This window comes from Lytechinus pictus, chromosome 1 (genome assembly GCF_037042905.1).
Source record: "Lytechinus pictus isolate F3 Inbred chromosome 1, Lp3.0, whole genome shotgun sequence".
Lineage (NCBI taxonomy): Eukaryota > Metazoa > Echinodermata > Echinoidea > Temnopleuroida > Toxopneustidae > Lytechinus > Lytechinus pictus.
The window spans coordinates 8,207,548-8,226,946 of NC_087245.1; the positions used below are offsets into that span (position 1 = coordinate 8,207,548).

General features: G+C 34.1%; 1 protein-coding gene across 1 annotated transcript; it reads left to right on the top strand.

The window, feature by feature from the left end:
- The first annotated feature begins 2,538 nt into the window (after window positions 1–2,538).
- LOC135153141 (U5 small nuclear ribonucleoprotein 40 kDa protein-like) lies at window positions 2,539–19,318 on the top strand. Its single transcript, XM_064095114.1, has 9 exons — window positions 2,539–3,030; window positions 6,762–6,891; window positions 8,851–8,944; window positions 11,222–11,387; window positions 11,837–11,959; window positions 12,336–12,456; window positions 12,860–12,942; window positions 13,947–14,112; window positions 15,355–19,318. The coding sequence occupies exons 1-9, from the start codon at window positions 2,914–2,916 to the stop codon at window positions 15,402–15,404; spliced, it is 1,050 nt and encodes a 349-aa protein (XP_063951184.1). The 5' UTR covers window positions 2,539–2,913; the 3' UTR covers window positions 15,405–19,318.
- Window positions 19,319–19,399: the final 81 nt, after the last annotated feature.

Consider the following 19,399-nt stretch of genomic DNA (forward strand, 5'->3'; position numbering starts at 1 on the left):
GTTATCCAATGTGAATTGTGTGTGGTTGTTAATATGTGTGCCAGGGCTACCCCATGTTTTTGTTCCATAAGGGGGGGGGGACAAGATGACCCATCTTTTTCTCAGTTGAAGTACAGCGTAACAGAAAATTAAATACCAATACCTTTTTTTATGATATTCTTTCTTCTCTCTTTGTATTCCTCTCTGTTTTTTTTTTTCAATTCCTCTTTTTTCACTACTTGTAAAACCATAGTAGTAAGGGGTGGTATTCTGAGATCCATTTTATCTCAGATAAAATAAAATATTTTATCTCCGTTAAAATCAGTGAGATAAAATACCCTTAAAATCTCTCCGAATTGGTATTCTGAGAACAATTTTATCTTCATTTTATCTCTGTAAGACACACCTATTTTTCAATCAATATCCAATCAGAAACGCGCTTTTATAGCTCTCTCATATCACTCAACCAATGGAAATCCATTCCGCTAGGAGGTGTGGCGAAGGAGTGAGATTGCGTCAATTTATTGACTTCAATACGCTTGCGCGTCTTTACAGAGATTTCTTTTTTTTAAACAAAAATGGCAATAATCTCATCTTTTTTTCGAAGTCTATATCGCATCTATTAAAGCATCATTTCAAAGACGATATTAGTCAAGAAAAGTCTTATGAAATGATTCCTGATTGTACAGGAATAACTTTATGGTGTTGTTCTCAATGAATATATCATTTTTCTTAATTTTCATGCCAACATTTGGAGTTAATTCACCTAGAAATATTGACGAAATCAACGTCGCGGAGATAAAATAGCACCTACCCTCTTTTAAGTTTATTTTATTTTTTCTTCAAAGTAACTTGGGCGCAAGCACATCATCCGCGTTGCAATGGCCAGATACGCAATGGGTATGTCTACGCAGCCACTGCTCTTTTGCATATCATCATAGATACGCAAGATAAAATTTATACGCAAGATAAAATTTTAAATTTTATCTGAGAGATAAAATGTCATCTCAGAATACCAATTTCATTTTAAGAGATAAAATAAAATATTTTAAAGATAAAATGACCTCAGAATGCCGCCCCTGGTCTGTTAGCGAAATTATGTGGACACGATGGACAAAAGCATGATTTTTTCTCCAGACCTTTGTTTATGTATAAGAAGTAAAAATGGGGTATGCTCCAAAAAATCTGGCTGCAGGAACAGTGAAAAAATGGGTGAAAATGTCAGAATTTATGAGTTTAGATTGGTCTGATATATAGACTAGCGCTAGTGCAAAACTCAATAGCAGTGCATTATTTTGCATAGGTTTAGTTCTTGAATTCAGACCCCTTTTGAACAGATTTTCTGTTTGTCCTCGCATCTCAATGCACCAAATATCTGAATGCAGATGCTAAACAAGCCGAAGGGTGGCGGTGGAGGGGGTTGAATGTTGGTGTGTATGTATATATTTTGGTCTTGGGGGTAAAGATGTGCAATACACATTTTTTGCATGTGTTGGAAATTGCGTTGCCATGGTAACAGTGTATTATGGCCCAAAATTAGGTAAAAATATTGCAGTTAGAACTTCTTCCTCTGTTTTCAGAAAGACTTTACAAATTGCTCATGTTAAAATTGTTCTTTGGAATGGGGTAGAGAGGAGATAGAACTTTGTGAACTTTACTGAAGAGAACTAGAGTGGTACCTTCAAGAAGGTATTTAGAAAAAGGCACAGAGTAAGGTAAGGTATCTAATAGTGCTCAACTAAGGAGGGAGGGGGGGGGGTGGCTGTGTGCTCCAATCTTAGTCTAGCCCCCCCCCCCCTCTTTATAAGCCATGTCATCTATAAAATTATCTTTCTTTCTTTCTCTCCCTCTCTCTCTTTCTCTCTCTCTTTCTATCTATTTATGTATCTCTTCCTTCTTACATCTGATAGGCAATAGCCCTAGGAAGATTTTGATATACTAGTAATAGGTCAAATGCAAATGTACTAAAGTAATATGTTCTCATTCTTTTATTGTTTCCTCATTCAATCTTATGTATATCTGGTAATTATATAATTGGGGCAGTTCTGGTATCCTGATATCTACACAAAATTTACATACACCTTTATATTACAAGGTGAACAGGGGCCTTTATATATTGTCATTGCATTCACTGTTGGGCTATATGCAGGTAGGATATGTAGACATCCATATAGTGAATATAACATATATGAGTAACACATTAAAATGGGTCATTGCATAGAAAATAGGCATTTTCAATGCATTTCTTTGTGCTAGCGTGAGTGTACAGATATAAAAGAATAGCAAAGTAGCTATTTAAAAAAATAAAATTCATAGGTCATATAATAAAGGTGCCATGAGCCTAATTACATTAGGAGGGCTAAAGATATTCGTTCGACCCAACCCATTCGAATTTTTTCAATTTAATATTGCTGATTGACAAAAGTGTATGAATATGATTCAAAATCTAACACTGTTTCTAGAAATGGTAACTACTGAGCTTCCTTTGCCCAAATTGGGAAGATATATCAATGATTTGGAATTATTTTTGACTGGCGGAAGAATTGGGGCTATTTTACTGTTTCAGTTGATGAATTTGATCCCATCATATAGTTATCTTCATAAATGGCGATTTATTTTTAAAATGAGCTGGCTACGATACCCTTCTCTGGTCAGATATGGAATGTCAGATATATATCCTATCCAAAGGTAGTAAACATTCGACCCTCTAATTTCACATTTATTTTTTATGAATTTTTCTGAAGTGCCATTTTAACACACAAGTCTATGGGGAATGTTTTACGCGCGTGACACCGTAAGATCGTATCTCTGTGAATGCCAACTACTATAGCGCCATCTTACAATGATATCTAGCCAGCTAACTTTGCACGGTGCATGGATCCAGTGAAGGCCCACCGTATTTTTTTTTAGTTTACATTTGCACATCTCGAAATCATGCCGGTGATGGACCACAAACGGAAAGCAGAGGAAGGTGCTTTAGTTGCAGTTAAAAGATCGAAGCATCATGAACTTGTGGCTGCAAGCAATCAACAAAATGCTCTCATGCAAGCGGTAAGAATTAACTTTACTCTTTAGTAAGCAAGAATAGACTACTCGACATTCTCACAATGACTATCATACGACTGTATTCCCAGTTATGCGATTTAGCTTCCGTGCCATGCGAACATTACAATCACGAAATCGTGATAGACTTCAGAGAAGAGGCGGTTTATACTAATTGCACGCACCGTTAACAGGGATGGCTTCCTATGTGGTAGACTCTGAAATGACTGGAGAGAAGAGTTTCTGAATGTTTGTCTATGCCCAGCTTTTAGCTTTTTTTGGTGACTTGAATACAAATAATGCTCCCTTAATTTGACATACGTGTGCAAAGAATCAACAGATGACGGTAAATTCATGAAATTCCTTGGCGCTAATGCAGTTTGAACTAGGCCTAGTTATGTGACAAAAAATAATAAAAAAATTATCTGATAGTGATATCAATAAATTTGGTGTCATTTGAAAACTCTTAAAAGGCCTTTCAAATGATACCAAGAACTCTAATTTTCATCAAGGAATTATAAAGTTATTTCAGTTTAAGTTGCGCATATTCATCTAAATGTGTGGCCGATGTCTTATTCTTAATGTAAAGTCAATGTAATACATAACCGATTTTTGTGACCTTTTGAACCCAAGTCTTCAACAGGCTCTAACTTCTTTGTTTTGGGGCCCTTTGGAGTAATTTTGGTATGAATGGAAAGGTGAAAGAACGCTCAATTGATGTGTAATCATGTCACTTTGTAATTTTTTTCTTAATATGTGTACAATAATTTCTTCTAATTAATTCAAATTAATTATTCCAATTATGCATTGTTTTTGCCAAATGATGGTGATCATGATAGATAATTTATGAAATTTAGTTGGCATCGAAACAGCATCATGTGGGAGATAATTTTCGGCAAGACTTCCCTAAAATTAAACAAAAAATATGGAGAAGGTTTGTCAAGAATTAAATATACTCACTTGTGTTAAAATGTATTTTATTGAAATATTTATACTTCTTGATTTGTAGGTTTTTTATGAAGATTGTGGTAAATAAAGTTTCAATTTCAATCTAACATATATCTAAGAGATTTAGGAAGGAAAAGTTGGATACATACCTGATACCAAAATGTGGCTTTATTCCGTCAAAATCTCGAGTGTGTGTAATTCCCAATGTCATCGGTTTATTTAGTCAGAAAAATAAATACCCAATACTCTTGGAGAGTAGACTAGTCGTAATATCGGTTGATAACCGACACACGATAACCGTTATGAAACCCATGGCTTTCAACAATTCCTGGTACATGTAGCTCAGTGAGTAAGGCGACAGACTGGAGATGCTTCGTTCTGCAGCGAGAGGTTCGAATCCAAGTTCCAAGCTAAAGTAAGAAGAAAAAAAGAAGATAAAGAGAATGAAAGAAGGGGGTTTTGGAGAAGTATTTTTTTTAATTAGTGGAGGGGACATAAAGAAATCTTTCCTAATTTTCTTAATGAAATTGTTTAAAGTATAGTTTTTGTAATTTCTAATGTATTTCTTTGTTTTTCAGGTATAAATTACAAGCCTTTTTTCAACTTCAGTATTGTATACATATATGTATGGGGTCTTTTTTGACATGAAAATTATCATTTTGTATTTTGTATGGTTTAAAAATAATGTACAAGTGTGCTATTTTCTAATGTATTTGATTGTTTCACCAATTCCTTCTCTTATGTATTTTATAGTTTCAACAATTTGTTATACATGTAGGCCTATAATAGCTTTTGATTTTAGAGACCCTGGGCATTTGATTACAATTTAATTAAGCTTTGATATATTTTATCAGTTTTCAATGCATTTCTTAGATTTGTATACATATTATGAAGGCCCTGTTTGAGCTCCCTTTTTTTTAAAAAGAAAAATGAATAAATTCAGATTCTAAAGTGAAATCACTGCATATAAATGTAGACATACTTCCATACTATTATGAAACAAAACAACAAAATTAGCAAGATTTTGTGGAAAAGAACTTCACAATCCAAACTTACCAATCTCTCCATTGATAAACTTGAAAGGCACCAAATTATTGGTTGAAGACAAAAGAAAAGGAAACGAGTGGTCTATATCTTTAAAAAAAAAACCTGAAAAAAAAACAGATATCAAAGCTCTAAACAACAACAAAAACAGACATCAAAGCTCCAAACAACACTAAAAACAAGAGAAACAAAAGTGACACAAAAACTTGTACAAATCCCATCCCCATTTTCCAGTTAGAGACACAACCCCCCCACCTGCAACCCTCATGCAAAAAAAGGAAAATTTAAAAAATAGGGGGGAAAAAAGATTGATAAAAAATACAGGACTAGACCCATGTGGAAATGAACAATTATTTCCTCTGAGTTTTCATGTATTTCCTTACAATCTTGAGTGAAAAAATCAAACAACATAATTTTTGCATTTTAATTTAAAAGTCAACATTCATGATAGGCCTATTCCCCTTTCAAAAGCAAATCCAGTCTCCAAATAATGAAACATGATTTAAAAGTTTCCATATATATTTTTTCTACAAAAGAAAAAAAATAAACACCATAGATTTTGCATTTTAATTTAAAAAAGTCAACATCAATGTTTCACTTTCAAAAGCAAATCCAGTTTCCAAATGATGAAACGTGATTGAACAATCAACCACCTTGAGTCACATTGGGAGGAAAATGTATTTTTGCGACAAAATGTATGTATTAAAATCAATATCAGAATAATAAATCTATGGTATAATGACAGAAATTTTCAGAAAAAAGCACAATATTATCAAGTAACAAACAATTCAAGATCCAATTCAATCCAGCATGAACAACTCACTATCCACCGCTCCCGTCACCCAGCCCACGGCATCGGGCAGCTTGACTGCCGAGAGACTGCCGAGAGACTCTTATATCTGGCCTGCGTGTTGATAGAATCAGCTCAAATTTTGATATTTTGCAGATCAATACTAACAGAAAGAGTTGGCGTCCTTGTTTGGAAACATATTTTACTTACCATTACAAATTTCGGTCATTTACGCATCCAAAAATTTGATGAACTTTCAAGCGGCGATAAAGCCGCGATATCCATATTGAAACTTACATGTACAGAAAGTGCACATCATCGACTGTCTAAAAAAAGGCATAAAATCGCAGGCCACAAGTTGCGCATGCACAGTAAACTCCATTTTCGAGGAGAGAGCCAGGACAGAAGCGATGCCACTTGCAGTGAAACTGTGCACGGCCTGTGCAGCCAAAACCAGCGCTCGCGATGCGGCGGCATTCGCACATACCTGCTGTTTCTCAAGTTTTGCTCCGGCCAACTTCGAGCAAACTTCCCCACCAGAAATCATGACACGTCATGGCAAGTATGTCAGTCATATTTCAAGGTCAATATGCCCACTGCTTTTTGAAATATTTGATCGGGAACAGCTGGCTGCAGTGTATTTCAGCGTCGATTTCGACGTGACATTGTTCGTGATGAGCACTTCACACATATTGATTTGGCTCACAAAAATATTTTTGCTGCTCTGAAGCCATTTGCCACTGGTATACATGAATTCAAGGAAATAAGTGCAGTGAAAAGAGATAATGATGTAAAAGAGTTAAGAGATTTTCCTTTTATATGGGGAAAGAAAATAACTATCCATTAAACAAATTGTGCATGTATATAAAATGATATGTAATTTGAGGGGAAGGTTGATTTTAAAACAATACATGTATGGCTAAATCTAGAAGTTCCCAAATCGTTTGTTTTTATACAGGGGCCACCTCGCCTATCTAGCATGACTGCAGCTATCATGCTATTGACTGGTCATGAGGGGGAGATCTTCAGTGCTAGATTCCATCCTAATGGACAGACATTGGCATCAGGTTCATTTGACAGGTCTATCTGTGAGTATCTAGGTCTATAATACTAGGGCCGCCGGCCGCATGTTCTGTTGGACTTTCAAAAGGCAATATTTAGTTCACAATATGCATGTATCATCTCAATGTCATCATTATTATTTTAGATGGGGTAGCAATAAGAAATACGAGAAAGGTTCTAAAAGAACTTACCCCATGACACTTATCCAACTCACTGGGATCTGAGGGAAAGGGACAGTATAAATCCAAACCAACATTTGTTTTCCTATCTATTACACCTCTATGATAGCCTGGCTAAGCTGAATGAAAAAAATGTTATGTGAACTTTGTTTGACAATTATTATTGGGTGACAATGTATTGATATGACATTACACATGGTGAGGATCAAATACCCTTCTATGCAATAGTGTGCGACAGCCCGAAACAGTTCTTAAACTTGAAATGATCAAAATGTTAATTTTTACAGGCTTATGGTGAAATATGAATCATTGTGACTATTCAATGTACTAAACATTTTGTAATTTGTAATAACTATTCTTTACAGAAAATGATCACAATTATGACTTATTTGTTCAAAATTTTATTTAAAGTTTATTCAATTTCTTAGAAATGTAATTTTGCTTTCCATGCTTTAATGATGCCCTAAATACCCTATGGAAAAAGCTCTTTCAAATAGCCCTAGAAAATCTTTCTTGTCTTGTTGCTGCCTCTTTTCATTTTGAGGTTTCTCTTTCTTGCATTATTTCTTAAACAGGTGAAGTAAAAATGTTTGGTGACTAAATGTTTTTAAATTCACTTTGAATTTTGTGTCATACTTTCACTGACTGTTCATATCAAAGCAGTAAGAAGTGTACATCGATACTATATATAAACACCGTTCAGTCTATCTGCAAGCCCCTGTCTTAATTAGCAAATGAGCAAGATTTATCCAAGTCCTCTTGTGGCTGAATTCATGTCCCTGCAAAATCTCGTGAATTGTGAGACTTTGTTTCTCAAAGAATTTAACCACTTTTTCCTTGAGTAAAATTGATTATTTTTATACCATATGAAAGAGTAAACATTACTCTTTTATACTGATTATTTCTTTTGAATAAAATATTTTGATAAATAAGTGAATTTTAGGCATGAAAAGATGCCTCAAACAGAATTTTCTTCCTCTTTTTTCTCTTGCAAATTGTGCAAAATTTTGTGTTTTAGGCACAAACATTATTTATATCATCAGAAAGCTCAAACTCTACACTTTCTTACTATGTCACTTTTGATATGTGGCACCTTTTAGATGGGTCAGCAGCCAGCTTTTTCCAACAAAATGCAAGACAAGATTTCTGACATTTCTGAGACGCATAAAATCTAGAGTTCTGATTGGTTGATTAGTGTTTCAAAACATCAGGCGCGGGTAATTTGATGAGATTACCACTTTGTGAGTGTGACCTTGCAGAGGCCCAGTGTGGGAACATTGGAATTTGCGTGGGTGTGTGGTCTCTATGACCAATCAGAGCGCAGTATTCTTGTTTTTAAACTGCTAAATGTACTTGTCCTATGAAAAGCTGGCTGCTGACCCATCTAAGACACCTCTTCTTATAAAAATTATATCACATTAAAGCTTAGATCTTCAGCTTTATCATAATCTAAAAATTATTAGGGCCCAACCAGAAATTAAGTGTAAAAACAACAAGTTTTGTTGCATGAAAATAATTATTTTGTTTCATGTTTAAGATCAAAAGTTTCACCTATGTTACAAAATTGTTTTAAAAATCCAGACACATGACCTGAAATAATTATATTTATTCTTTTTAATGATACCAACAACATGAAATTTGGTCAATATTAAGAGCAGCAATGGCCAAATAAAAAGAGGTGTTTTCATCCGCACCAAGCTCATTAACGATGCAAAAACCCTCTAGTCATGAATATCACTTGGATAAAAGAAGCTACTTTTTGAGGGCTTGCCGACTGACTGCCATTCTTTCATTTTACTTTCCTAGTTTTATGGAATGTGTATGGAGAGTGTGAGAACTATGGAGTATTGAAGGGCCACCAAGGTGCAATCATGGAGCTCCACTATAACACTGATGGCAGGTAAGTCTAAGTTAACCACTGCTGTAGGATTGGTCAAAGGTCGATCAGATGATAGAGTGTAGTTTTCCCATCAATCATCACTTGCAGACTTGCAGTGATGGAATTTTTTTGGCTTGTTGATCACATCAGATATATTATGAATCATTATGAGTTTGTCTATTAAAAAATTTGTTGTGAAGATAAAATTCCTTTACAAGTAAGGTCATAATTACCTTGCTCAAGCAATATCTATGCGTTTGCAGGCAGTTTACATACATGCGCTATTAGTAAATCTAGCGTTGACAGAATTTTGTATAATAGGAAGCCTTGATTTTTAAATACAAATTCTTACTTTGTAGAAGAATATACATATTGGTTTATTTTTTTTAAATGGTTCCAGATGTGAACTACAATGATCTCCTTGATTTCAGGTGACGAGGCAAACTATAACTTCCTCGGCAAGCTGGATGTACTCGCTATCTCTCATCAGCTTTGCTTCAGAAAAATAGCTACATCCAACTTGGCTTGAAGATGATAGTTTGCCCATCACCTTCACTAACAAAGGTTATTTGCTACTATCTATCATTCCATCTATCATTTTTCATTCTTAATTTTCTTTTTTATCACTTTCCCATATGCAACTGTCCTCTCGTAATTTGATTTTTGGTATATAGAGATAAAATATGGTGTATCAGCTTGCAGTGTTGACATCTGGCAAAACAAAAGATCTTTAACAGCTGGTTGTGATCTGGCAAAACAACATTAGCATACATAGCCAAAATTTGGAAATTGAAAATCCTACTCTGATCGCGCGATTCCCAAACTTTCCGGGATGGTCAACACCGTGCCAAAAAAGGACAAACATTTCTAAACAGCAGCGAGCTTGCAAAAATTTTGTCCTTAACAAGATATTAGATTTAGACATCATAAAACAAAATCTTATTTACCCTTTTACTTTCATTTTCTACTAGTTATCACTAGAAAGCAGAATAAAAGCACAGTTTTGTGCAATTATAATTTTTCATTTTCACAATTATCCAATGATAATGTAAAAATAATTTAGAAAATTTAAATAAATGAATATGACAAAAATAATCACAATGAAACAAAAACATTGAAAAATATATTATATAGACCGAAATAAAGCGTTTGTCAATGACTGCTGCGTGATGATGAAGCTACAATTCAGCCTGACTGAAACATGGCGTGGGCCTACCGCCGCTACGCCGCGCCGGTACCATATGCCAATGCAATACAGTCATACTATAATAGTCACTCAAATAAAACCATGGAAAGATGATTAAAAATCCAACTAGATTAAGAGTCCATAGCCACAGGTGCAGAATCAAACACTAAGAAAAACTGTAGAGGTGAAAATAATCATGGACTTCGCTAAGATAAGTCGAAACCTCACCGCTGAAAGCTTACGATCCCCCAGACATAACACCGCATTCCTAACCAACGGCCAGCCAGGCCCAGCGGCCCAGTGCTTCAGCGAGAGGCCCACCTCATGGAACAAGCAACCTCATGCCATCGCACACTCATGAGATCTCAATGGAAACATGTGAGATGTGTAAAATACGATTTTCATGCTGAATGCACGTATGTGCGCACTCAAAAGTGTCTTTAAAGCATTGCAGTGCGTCAGAAATACATAAGGCAACGCTAAAAGCGTTTGAGTGCTAAAATATGTAAATTTATTCCCCTCCAATGTTAAAAATCATATTGCTACGATTTTCCCTCTTTTTAATCTAAAAAATCGTAACAAATGCTCCAAAATACGATTTAATCATATTGGTTGGCAGGTATGCGTTAGTTGATCTACATTCTTCTACCAGATTATTTGAATGAAAAATGTGAAAATTACTGAATTTCTTACAATTGATTTGAAAACTTGAATTTTTCCTGAGGAAATATTTTTTTTACATCCAAAATCTAAAAACCTTTAAAAAAATGTTAAAGGAAAAAGAATGAAAGAAAGGAACACGGGTTTTCCAGATCATAGTTGCATGGCAAATCTCACTTAATCGACAAGATTATTAAACATCTTGAATGTAAGGATTATATTCCAGACTATTATATGAAAGAAAAAAAACATCTGAAGGAAAGAATACTGTACTCAAAACATCCTAGGTATATTATCTTTTCCCTACATGTATATATTTCAAAAGTGACTCATCGTTTAGGGAAACATAAAAATATTCAAAAGAAATTAGTCATTATAATGGTATATGTATTAATATGTGCAGGTCCAAGAGTCCCAATTTTATGTATTTTTGTACTTGATTGTCTTTCCAGTCAGATTGTGTCCTGTGCGACGGATAAGATGGTATGTCTATGGGATACAGAGACAGGAGCTAGGGTGAAGAGAATGAGAGGACATACATCATTTGTCAATTCATGTTACTATGCTAGGAGAGGTCCTTCATTAGTCACCAGTGGTAGTGATGATGGCACCATCAAAGTAAGTCTAGGACCCTGTTTAACAAGGAGTTGCTAATGATTGGAATCAAACTCAAATTGTAATTTGATGTTAATTTTCTAATCTCTAATTTGAGATCAACATCTGTTGAGCTTAATTAAAATCTTGTGAAAGTATATTGTCAGTGAAAAATTATTTTAAAAACTGTTGTATTTGCATTATGATAACATTAAATCTGTTGTATTTTCACACTGTTGTATGGGCATCATGGTCCGAAATTGAGTTTCTAATAACTTGATTACTCTATGAATTCTTCACTGACAAAATACAAACTTTAAGCCCTGATGAAGTGCATGTAGTTATGAGTGGTTACCAACAAACCAAATTACATGAGTCTTGATCTAACCATTGAAATCATGATAAATAATGACTGACTATAAAGCAGTTATTGGATAACATCCATTTTTATTTTGACTACTTTGGTTGTATAGATTTGGGATACAAGAAAACGAGGCTGTGCCCAGACGTTCCAAAGTACTTACCAGGTCTTAGCTGTTTCCTTCAATGATACCAGCGACCAGATTATATCCGGTGGTATTGACAATGATATCAAGGTAAGTCAGTTTAGGGCATTTTCTATTATCTAGTGAATACCAAGGGAATAATTTTTCTTTGTTGATAAAGAAATCAAGTTGGGTATTTGTGATCTAATCACTTTACAAGTCCTGAGGTGTCAGTTTTCTTTTTGCCCTTATTTTCCACACTCTAATATTATGTTGACTCAGGAGGTGGTAAAATAAGAGGAGGAAATTAGTAACATTTGATGCAAAATAACATCTCTGTTGTGGAGATCACAATGTGCTCAAGAATAGATGGTCAGAAGTTTCCTATTATATTTAATAGAAAATCTTTTGTGAGTGCATCTATTAGCAAACCTGGCTGTTGTTACATGGTTGATAAATGATTTGTATTGTGTTTCTCTTCATACAGGTGTGGGATCTGAGAAAGAATGGACTACTCTACAAGATGTCTGGTCATAGTGACTCTGTGACTGGGTTAGAACTAAGTCCAGATGGGTCCTATATTGTTTCAAACTCCATGGATAATACGTGTAAGTATTATGTGAAAACATGTTATTGATTTCTCATACATGTATTTTAAAATCATTTACACATTTTTGCATGGACGTTAGCATAGGTAACAAGAAACGTGACAATAGTACACTATTACAGTGCAGGGTTGAACTTCATTCTGATGATGCTTCATCTTTACATGAAAGTCTGTTGAATGATCAAATCTCAATATTCTATTTGCCCTTTCCTTGGATGTATATATATTTTTTTCATTTCAAAAGTTGGTAGGTATGATTATAAAGCTTGTTTTTTCAACTCCTCTCAAAATCACTACCAGTACTTTTTCTTACTAGTATGAAATCATATTGTATAATCCTGATTTTATATCTTAATGTGTAAAGTCATTTATGAATTTCTTTTCTTTTCCTGACTGTTCTCAAGTACGAATTTGGGATGTACGACCGTTTGCTTCACCAGAAAGATGTGTGAAGATATTCCAGGGACACCAACACAACTTTGAAAAGGTGAGTGATGTTACTAAATACATGTGCGGACGATTGCCAAGATCAGAAGCTGGGAGGGGGTGCATGATACCTCCAAAATAGCTGAGTCTTTTAATAGGGTCCTGCCAATACCATTGTGTTGTGCAACCTCATTGAACATGTCAACAGCACATGTCACTTGATCATGATCTGACTATTGTGGTAAGTATGACTAAGAGTCGTACGTAAATGCCTATTTGCATGTGGTATAAAAGGAATGGCCGCATTAGTCAGATCATGCCAAAAGGACGTGCACTACTGTGTATTGATCAATAAGATTGCACGTTTCATATTGTTTATGTGTTGCAATTTAAGTGCGACTCTAAGTCATACTTAAATCTTTGTGAAACACCCCCAGGGCTCCAAAAGTGACTATTAACTCCTTTTGAAATAGCCCAGAGTTTCTGAGTTTCCCCATGGTCAGTTCTTGCAGCTAAAAAATCATTAACAGATAAATGTACAAATGAACTTGCTATTGTTGCTAAATGTCATAAGTGTCTAGAAAGGGATTTAATGGTAAAAGACAGTAGTTGCAGCAAACAATTATTTCATGAGAAAGTCTTCAAAATCAAGGTTAATAGTCAAAATATTATTATTATCATACATCTAGATCTGGTACATTAATGTAAAGTGATCTTTGTAAAATCATGAAATCTTAGCTCAAAATCGATAATTATCATGATCACTTAAACAGAAAAGCATATGTGGGACAGTGTATTAATTATGCTTAAAAAAATACAGGAGATTTGATGGAATTCCGTGCTTATTTTACTCAATTCTCCGCAATTACGCGTTTTCTTCCAGAGTCATTTGTCACATATTTTTATTTATACATACAAACACTTCGGTGGCAATTTCTTTGGATTCTGTTCAAACTCATTTTGAGATCGTTACCACAACTGGTATTTATCTTTAGCCTATGTACTATAAATTGAAAATTATCCACTTGACTATGCCTTTTCAAATCTCTTATTCTATTGATGTAGAATTTATTACGATGTTCATGGTCTCCTGATGGTAGTAAGGTTGCAGCTGGATCAGCTGATCGTCATGTCTATGTATGGGATACCACATCAAGGAGAATCCTTTACAAGCTACCTGGCCATGTTGGCTCTGTCAATCAGATTGACTTCCATCCTCATGAACCTATCAGTAAGTTACAAAAACTGGACTTAAAGGGAAAGTTAACCTGACGAAAAGTTTGTAGTAAAAATACCAGAAAAAAATAAAACAAAATGCTGGTGAAGGTTTGGGAAAAATCTATCAAAGATCAAAAAAGTTATTAGAATTTTAAGTTTTTGATTTGTGATATCATAAATGAGCAGGTGCCCCATATCTTACGTTGTATAAAATGCATGAATATCAATTTTTAATGGTTCAAAATGACTAAAATATTTTTCCTTTAAGGAGAGGGTGTGAAATGATTTATCTGTTGATATACTGAAGGTACACTAAAAACGACATTTCATTGACTTTTTTCATTTTTAATTCACGATGCATAAAAAGCTGCTCGCATAAGACGTCACAAATGAAAAATTACACTTCTAATAACTTTTTAAATCTTTGATGGATTTTCCTCAAACCCTTCACTAATATGTTTCTATTATTTTTCTGCTAATTTTACATTAAATTTTTTGTCAGGGTGAACTTCCCCTTTTAATATGTTGATGAATTTATTTTTGGAGAAAGGAAGAAAAATGTCCACTTAAATCAAACAGGTGACAAGCAACAAGCAAGTGCACAAATCGATCCAAGGCTCTCCAAGGCCATATTTTGATGGGCTTAAATGCCCCTCTCAGCCTCAGAGATTTCTGTGTTCTTTTTAAATTTTCCCCATCTGTGCTGTAAAAGATGTTACCTATAGAAAATGGTCAGGCCCTAAATGGAATATAAATTCAAGTCCTGCAAGCTGCAATCTCTTTGTTTTATATATTTCAACCAGGGCAGTGTAGAATGTACAAACAGCCTCAACTTGTCACTAAATTTCATATCCCTGGAAGATATTTATATTTGAAGAATTATTTGTAAATCTGCTCCACATCTTTTTCTGCCTAACATCTAAATCATGTAGAATAATGATATGACAGTTCGACAGACGTATATTCTTTTCTCACATTGCTTAAAATCCAATGAAATTTTGTGTCTCGTGATATGGCTGAGGCCTGTGAATTACCAATTTGTTATTTCTGTGTATGTGTGGTCGTGATTATGTTAGTGACTAGTTTTGTATTACCCAACAAGCACAAGCATATTAAGAAGATCTGGGTGTTAATTTTGCCTTACAAAAATTAAATGCAGCAGTGTGTAGTATTTTGTCGACTTGTGATACACATATTCTCTAGTTTTCTTTTTAGAAGTACTAATTTAAAATTATTGTGTGTGTCCATTTCCCAGTCCTCTCCTGTTCCAGTGATAAGCAGATCTACCTGGGGGAAATCTTGTGAGGATATGAACCAAACAGAACTCTTGATATGGGAACTACTATAGTAGTGGAGGCATGACATCATTAAAGAAGAGCATTAAACTGGGTCAGATTGTGCTTCACATTGCTGCCTATATTTCAAGCTCAGTGTACTTCACAAGATAAATCATCCTGCTTCTGTATGATGAGGGAAAATGTCATGTTTCTTGTGAAAGATGGTGGATTGATTTTATTGTTTGACCATCTTGTGCAGAATCTGCTCCTTCAGTGTTACATATATGCCAAATGCATTTTGAGAGTTTGTAATTTAAAATGGAGCTTATATAAATTGTTTGAATAAAGCTTGTTTTAGAGTGCATAACGAATCATGCATCCCTTTCAGACTGCCTTGAAGGTGTTTCATGGGCTCGTATCTTGAAGTCGGGCTTAATTTAAACTCTGGCTTAAAGTTGTAGATTAACTATGGATAGCCAATTGTGACATAAATATCTAACAATAAAGGTTCAATGTATCGGCTCATTTGACTCTCAAATCATTCTTAACTGTCAGGGAAGGATAAATAAGACAATTGTCTTCACCATTAAAGAATTAAGAAAGAGCACAATGAGCATAAGAAACACACCATATGAAAAAATTTTGACATGTTTGGCTTCCCATAATTTTAGCACAGAGTTAGACTATGGTCTATTAAGTTAAACCCGAGTTCCGAATACGGGCCATAGATTTTGAAAAGTCATTTATGGCTTTATGAATGACTTGGATGTGGTAAGGTAATAAGGTATTGGCCATGAATGTAGAAATTGAAAGCAGCCAGTATTGTCTAAATTTCTTGCTAGAGCTTAGTAAAAAAACATTGAAGAAATTGATTAAATTATTTGAAATATGAGTCATCATATGCTCTTAAAATTACTTTTATATTCATTGTTAATACAGTTGTATACAAAATTTCAAAGATTTCAGAATAAAACATTTTGGAAAGCTTAGTTCTATAGAATACAAATAACCATAAAGTTAATTCATTAAAACTTATCTTCTTTTTTTGGGGGGACACATCAAATTCCAGACCCTTCAGCCCATAGTGAAATTATTGGTGTAAAATTAAGATGCTTCCTATAGATTCTATTGTGCATAAGGATCTGTGTGTCATGATATGCAGATGAATTACCTTTCCCATCGGTTTGTGCAAACTTTTGAACCAAAAGACTGCCCCAGTTGGAAATTAGTTATTTGAGTTTTCTTTGCTCTTCTTTTAAAACCCTATCCACAATCATGTACTGGGTGCATTGTCATGGGAACATTTCTGCACTTCCCTCTTGAGGAACAATGTCATCAGGCTTTGTCATATAAGTTCAAAAATTTGGAAAGAAAAAAGTTGAACACAGTGTCCCCCCAAAAAAAAATCCAAAACAATCAAACTTTTGTATTTACATAGAGTAGACTGCATAAGTTAACATAAGTAGTCAAATAATTGCTTAACTAGAATAATTTATTTCAGACCAGACTTTGTAAAATATGTTTTAGTAATGTCTTTCAAGTCATATATCACCCACATTGAAAAGATTTCACTGCTTCCCAAACAATTTGACTTTGGAAGAGTCACCTTTTTTTAGTATTAATAGAAGTTCAATTTGTCAAGTCATGGCAGATTCAGCTTATACTGTACTTGATAAATTGTAATTGTGCTCTGAAATCATGACTAGTATAAACAAGTATAATATTTTTTAGATTTGTTGGCAGGGGGTTATACTCTTTATTAGGAAATACATGTACATGTGTTTCACAGTATCCTTGTTCAGATGTAAATATTGTGAATATTTCTTGAAAATTTGTAATAAAACCAGTTTAAAAAAAACAACAACTATGTATGCGTGTTTGGAATGTTGTAATTGTGAGAAGTGGCTTAAGGCCAGGGACAATATATATAAAATCCTGCCTAATTGGCCACTAAAATGTCAAATTTAGAATTTTGCTTCCCTTGCTTACTAATTTCTTAGTGAGAGTTATAGATGATGATGAGCAACTACATAACTTACCAGGGTGTGACAATTTTTTTTTATCTTTTCACCAAATAATGTACCATGATATTGATGGAACATTTGTGTTTATGATTATAGTAGGCCTACTAGTAACTAGTTAAGAAGATGAAAAAAATGTTAAAGAAATTTTCCCACACCTAAAACTTTTCTGTGAAAATTAGATTTATTCCACTGAGATGTGCATATAGTGAGCAAACACAAAAAGAATGTCACTTTTAAGACTTGTAAAGATTGGTTATGCAGTGTTGACAGCACGTTAAAGCATTTCTTGCACCATTTTCATAGTGCGGTCATCCAATTTTGACACAATGTTTAAATGCATCATATATTAGGCATTTATTTTTTTCCCAGAAGATGAATAATGGATTTCATGACACCCAATTCAGGACATGATAATCAGAAGTGTCTGATATAAAGGTAGAATAGGGTTAACCATAATAGCTAGACAAAATGTTGGGTAATTCAAGTACCGCATGTACTTGAGGGTCGCAATTTTTTCCTCAAAACTTTGCGCGAGACTTGAACAGACCTGCCAACCAGTACGTTTTTGGCGTATTTAGTATGTTTTTGCAACCAAATTACGGCAGTACGTTTTTTTTTTTTTTACAAAATCGTAATTTATTGAGAAAAATCATCTCTATATGTCTATTTCATGAACCTTACACAAATATGGTTATTCGATCAATGTAATTTCAGGTAACTTGTTTTTTTTTTCAATCATTTTGTTAAAACCAGGGTGAGATATACACATGTTTAATTTTTTTTTTCATTTGCAAGAGCAGAGCGCATTTTAGCTTGCATGCAGCTTGAGTGCCGCGATGAGCAAGTGCGGCGCGCATTTTATTATGAAATACACTTATTTTGGGAAAAATACACTTTTATCACAGAACACACTTTTTCATTCCCAGGGTTGGCAGGTCTGCTTGAAAGAAAAAAGTAATGGAACAAGGCAGCACCATCTTTTTATATTACAGATATATCACTAAAAACGTGGGCGGAGGGATAAAAGATGATTAAGAGCAACAATAGAAGTAAGTGCTAAAAATGACTTGCTATATTGATTTGTAATACATCATTCCAAACATGATGCTTAGGAGTTATGACTATCGAAAAGTGTCAATTTTGCCCGAATTCATGCTCACTTATGCACAGCTTGATTTTATTGATCTTGTTTTCACAGAAAAAAAAAGTGTAGGGACTCTCGTCAAGTTACATTGCTCAAAACCTTTTCATTAAAGCCCATCTTAAATTTTGGTGAATTAATTGATTATGTTCAAAGTTTGATTAAGGTACAATCTAAAATATGATATACATGGGTAACAATTTTAAAGTCTCATGGATTTTAAACTGTTGGTCTCAAATTATTTGCTCACTAGTTTTTGGATATATCACCATTTCACGGATGAAAATTTCAGGATGTAATATTTGTATGCCTTTTGGCATCTAGTAGCTAAATCTATTAGATAAGTGTTCAAAGGGCCTTTATATATTTACCAAAAGAGGGAACTGAAGCCTTACCATCTAATTCAAATTTGTACAAAGAATTATTCACTAATAGTGATTATAAAAAGTGACTAGACTTCTTGAAAGATTCTAATGTAAGGACAGTTATCCACTATTATTCTCATTATTTAATCTGTTTTAATATACAAGTTTTTTTAATCTATTTCCACAAGTAAAGAAAGGGGCATTAAATGTAAACAGAAAAGGGGAGTTTGGTTATTCAAAATTCAAGAATAGAACAGATAGGGCACATTCTTTATTTTTCATTTTATCATCAAAACAGGCAAAAATGAATAAAAATAACAGATGGGAGTGGGAAAAGGAACATGATTATTGTTTTCTAGATTTTGTTTTGTTTGTTCCATATTGCCTTCTGTTTATTCTTGTACAATACTCCAAAGAATGCTTGTAGATACATGGACTATCAAATAGACATGAGGGTAAAGGGTTGCACAAATGACTAGATACTTTATTGAAA

What these genes read in the sequence shown, in the direction of transcription:
- LOC135153141 (XM_064095114.1), top strand. Translation starts at nt 2,914, where the DNA reads ATGCCGGTGATGGACCACAAACGGAAAGCAGAGGAAGGTGCTTTAGTT. An exon ending in AAAATGCTCTCATGCAAGCG is followed by an intron (nt 3,031 to 6,761) that starts GTAAGAATTAAC and finishes GTTTTTATACAG; the next exon opens with GGGCCACCTCGCCTATCTAG. An exon ending in GTATTGACAATGATATCAAG is followed by an intron (nt 11,960 to 12,335) that starts GTAAGTCAGTTT and finishes CTCTTCATACAG; the next exon opens with GTGTGGGATCTGAGAAAGAA.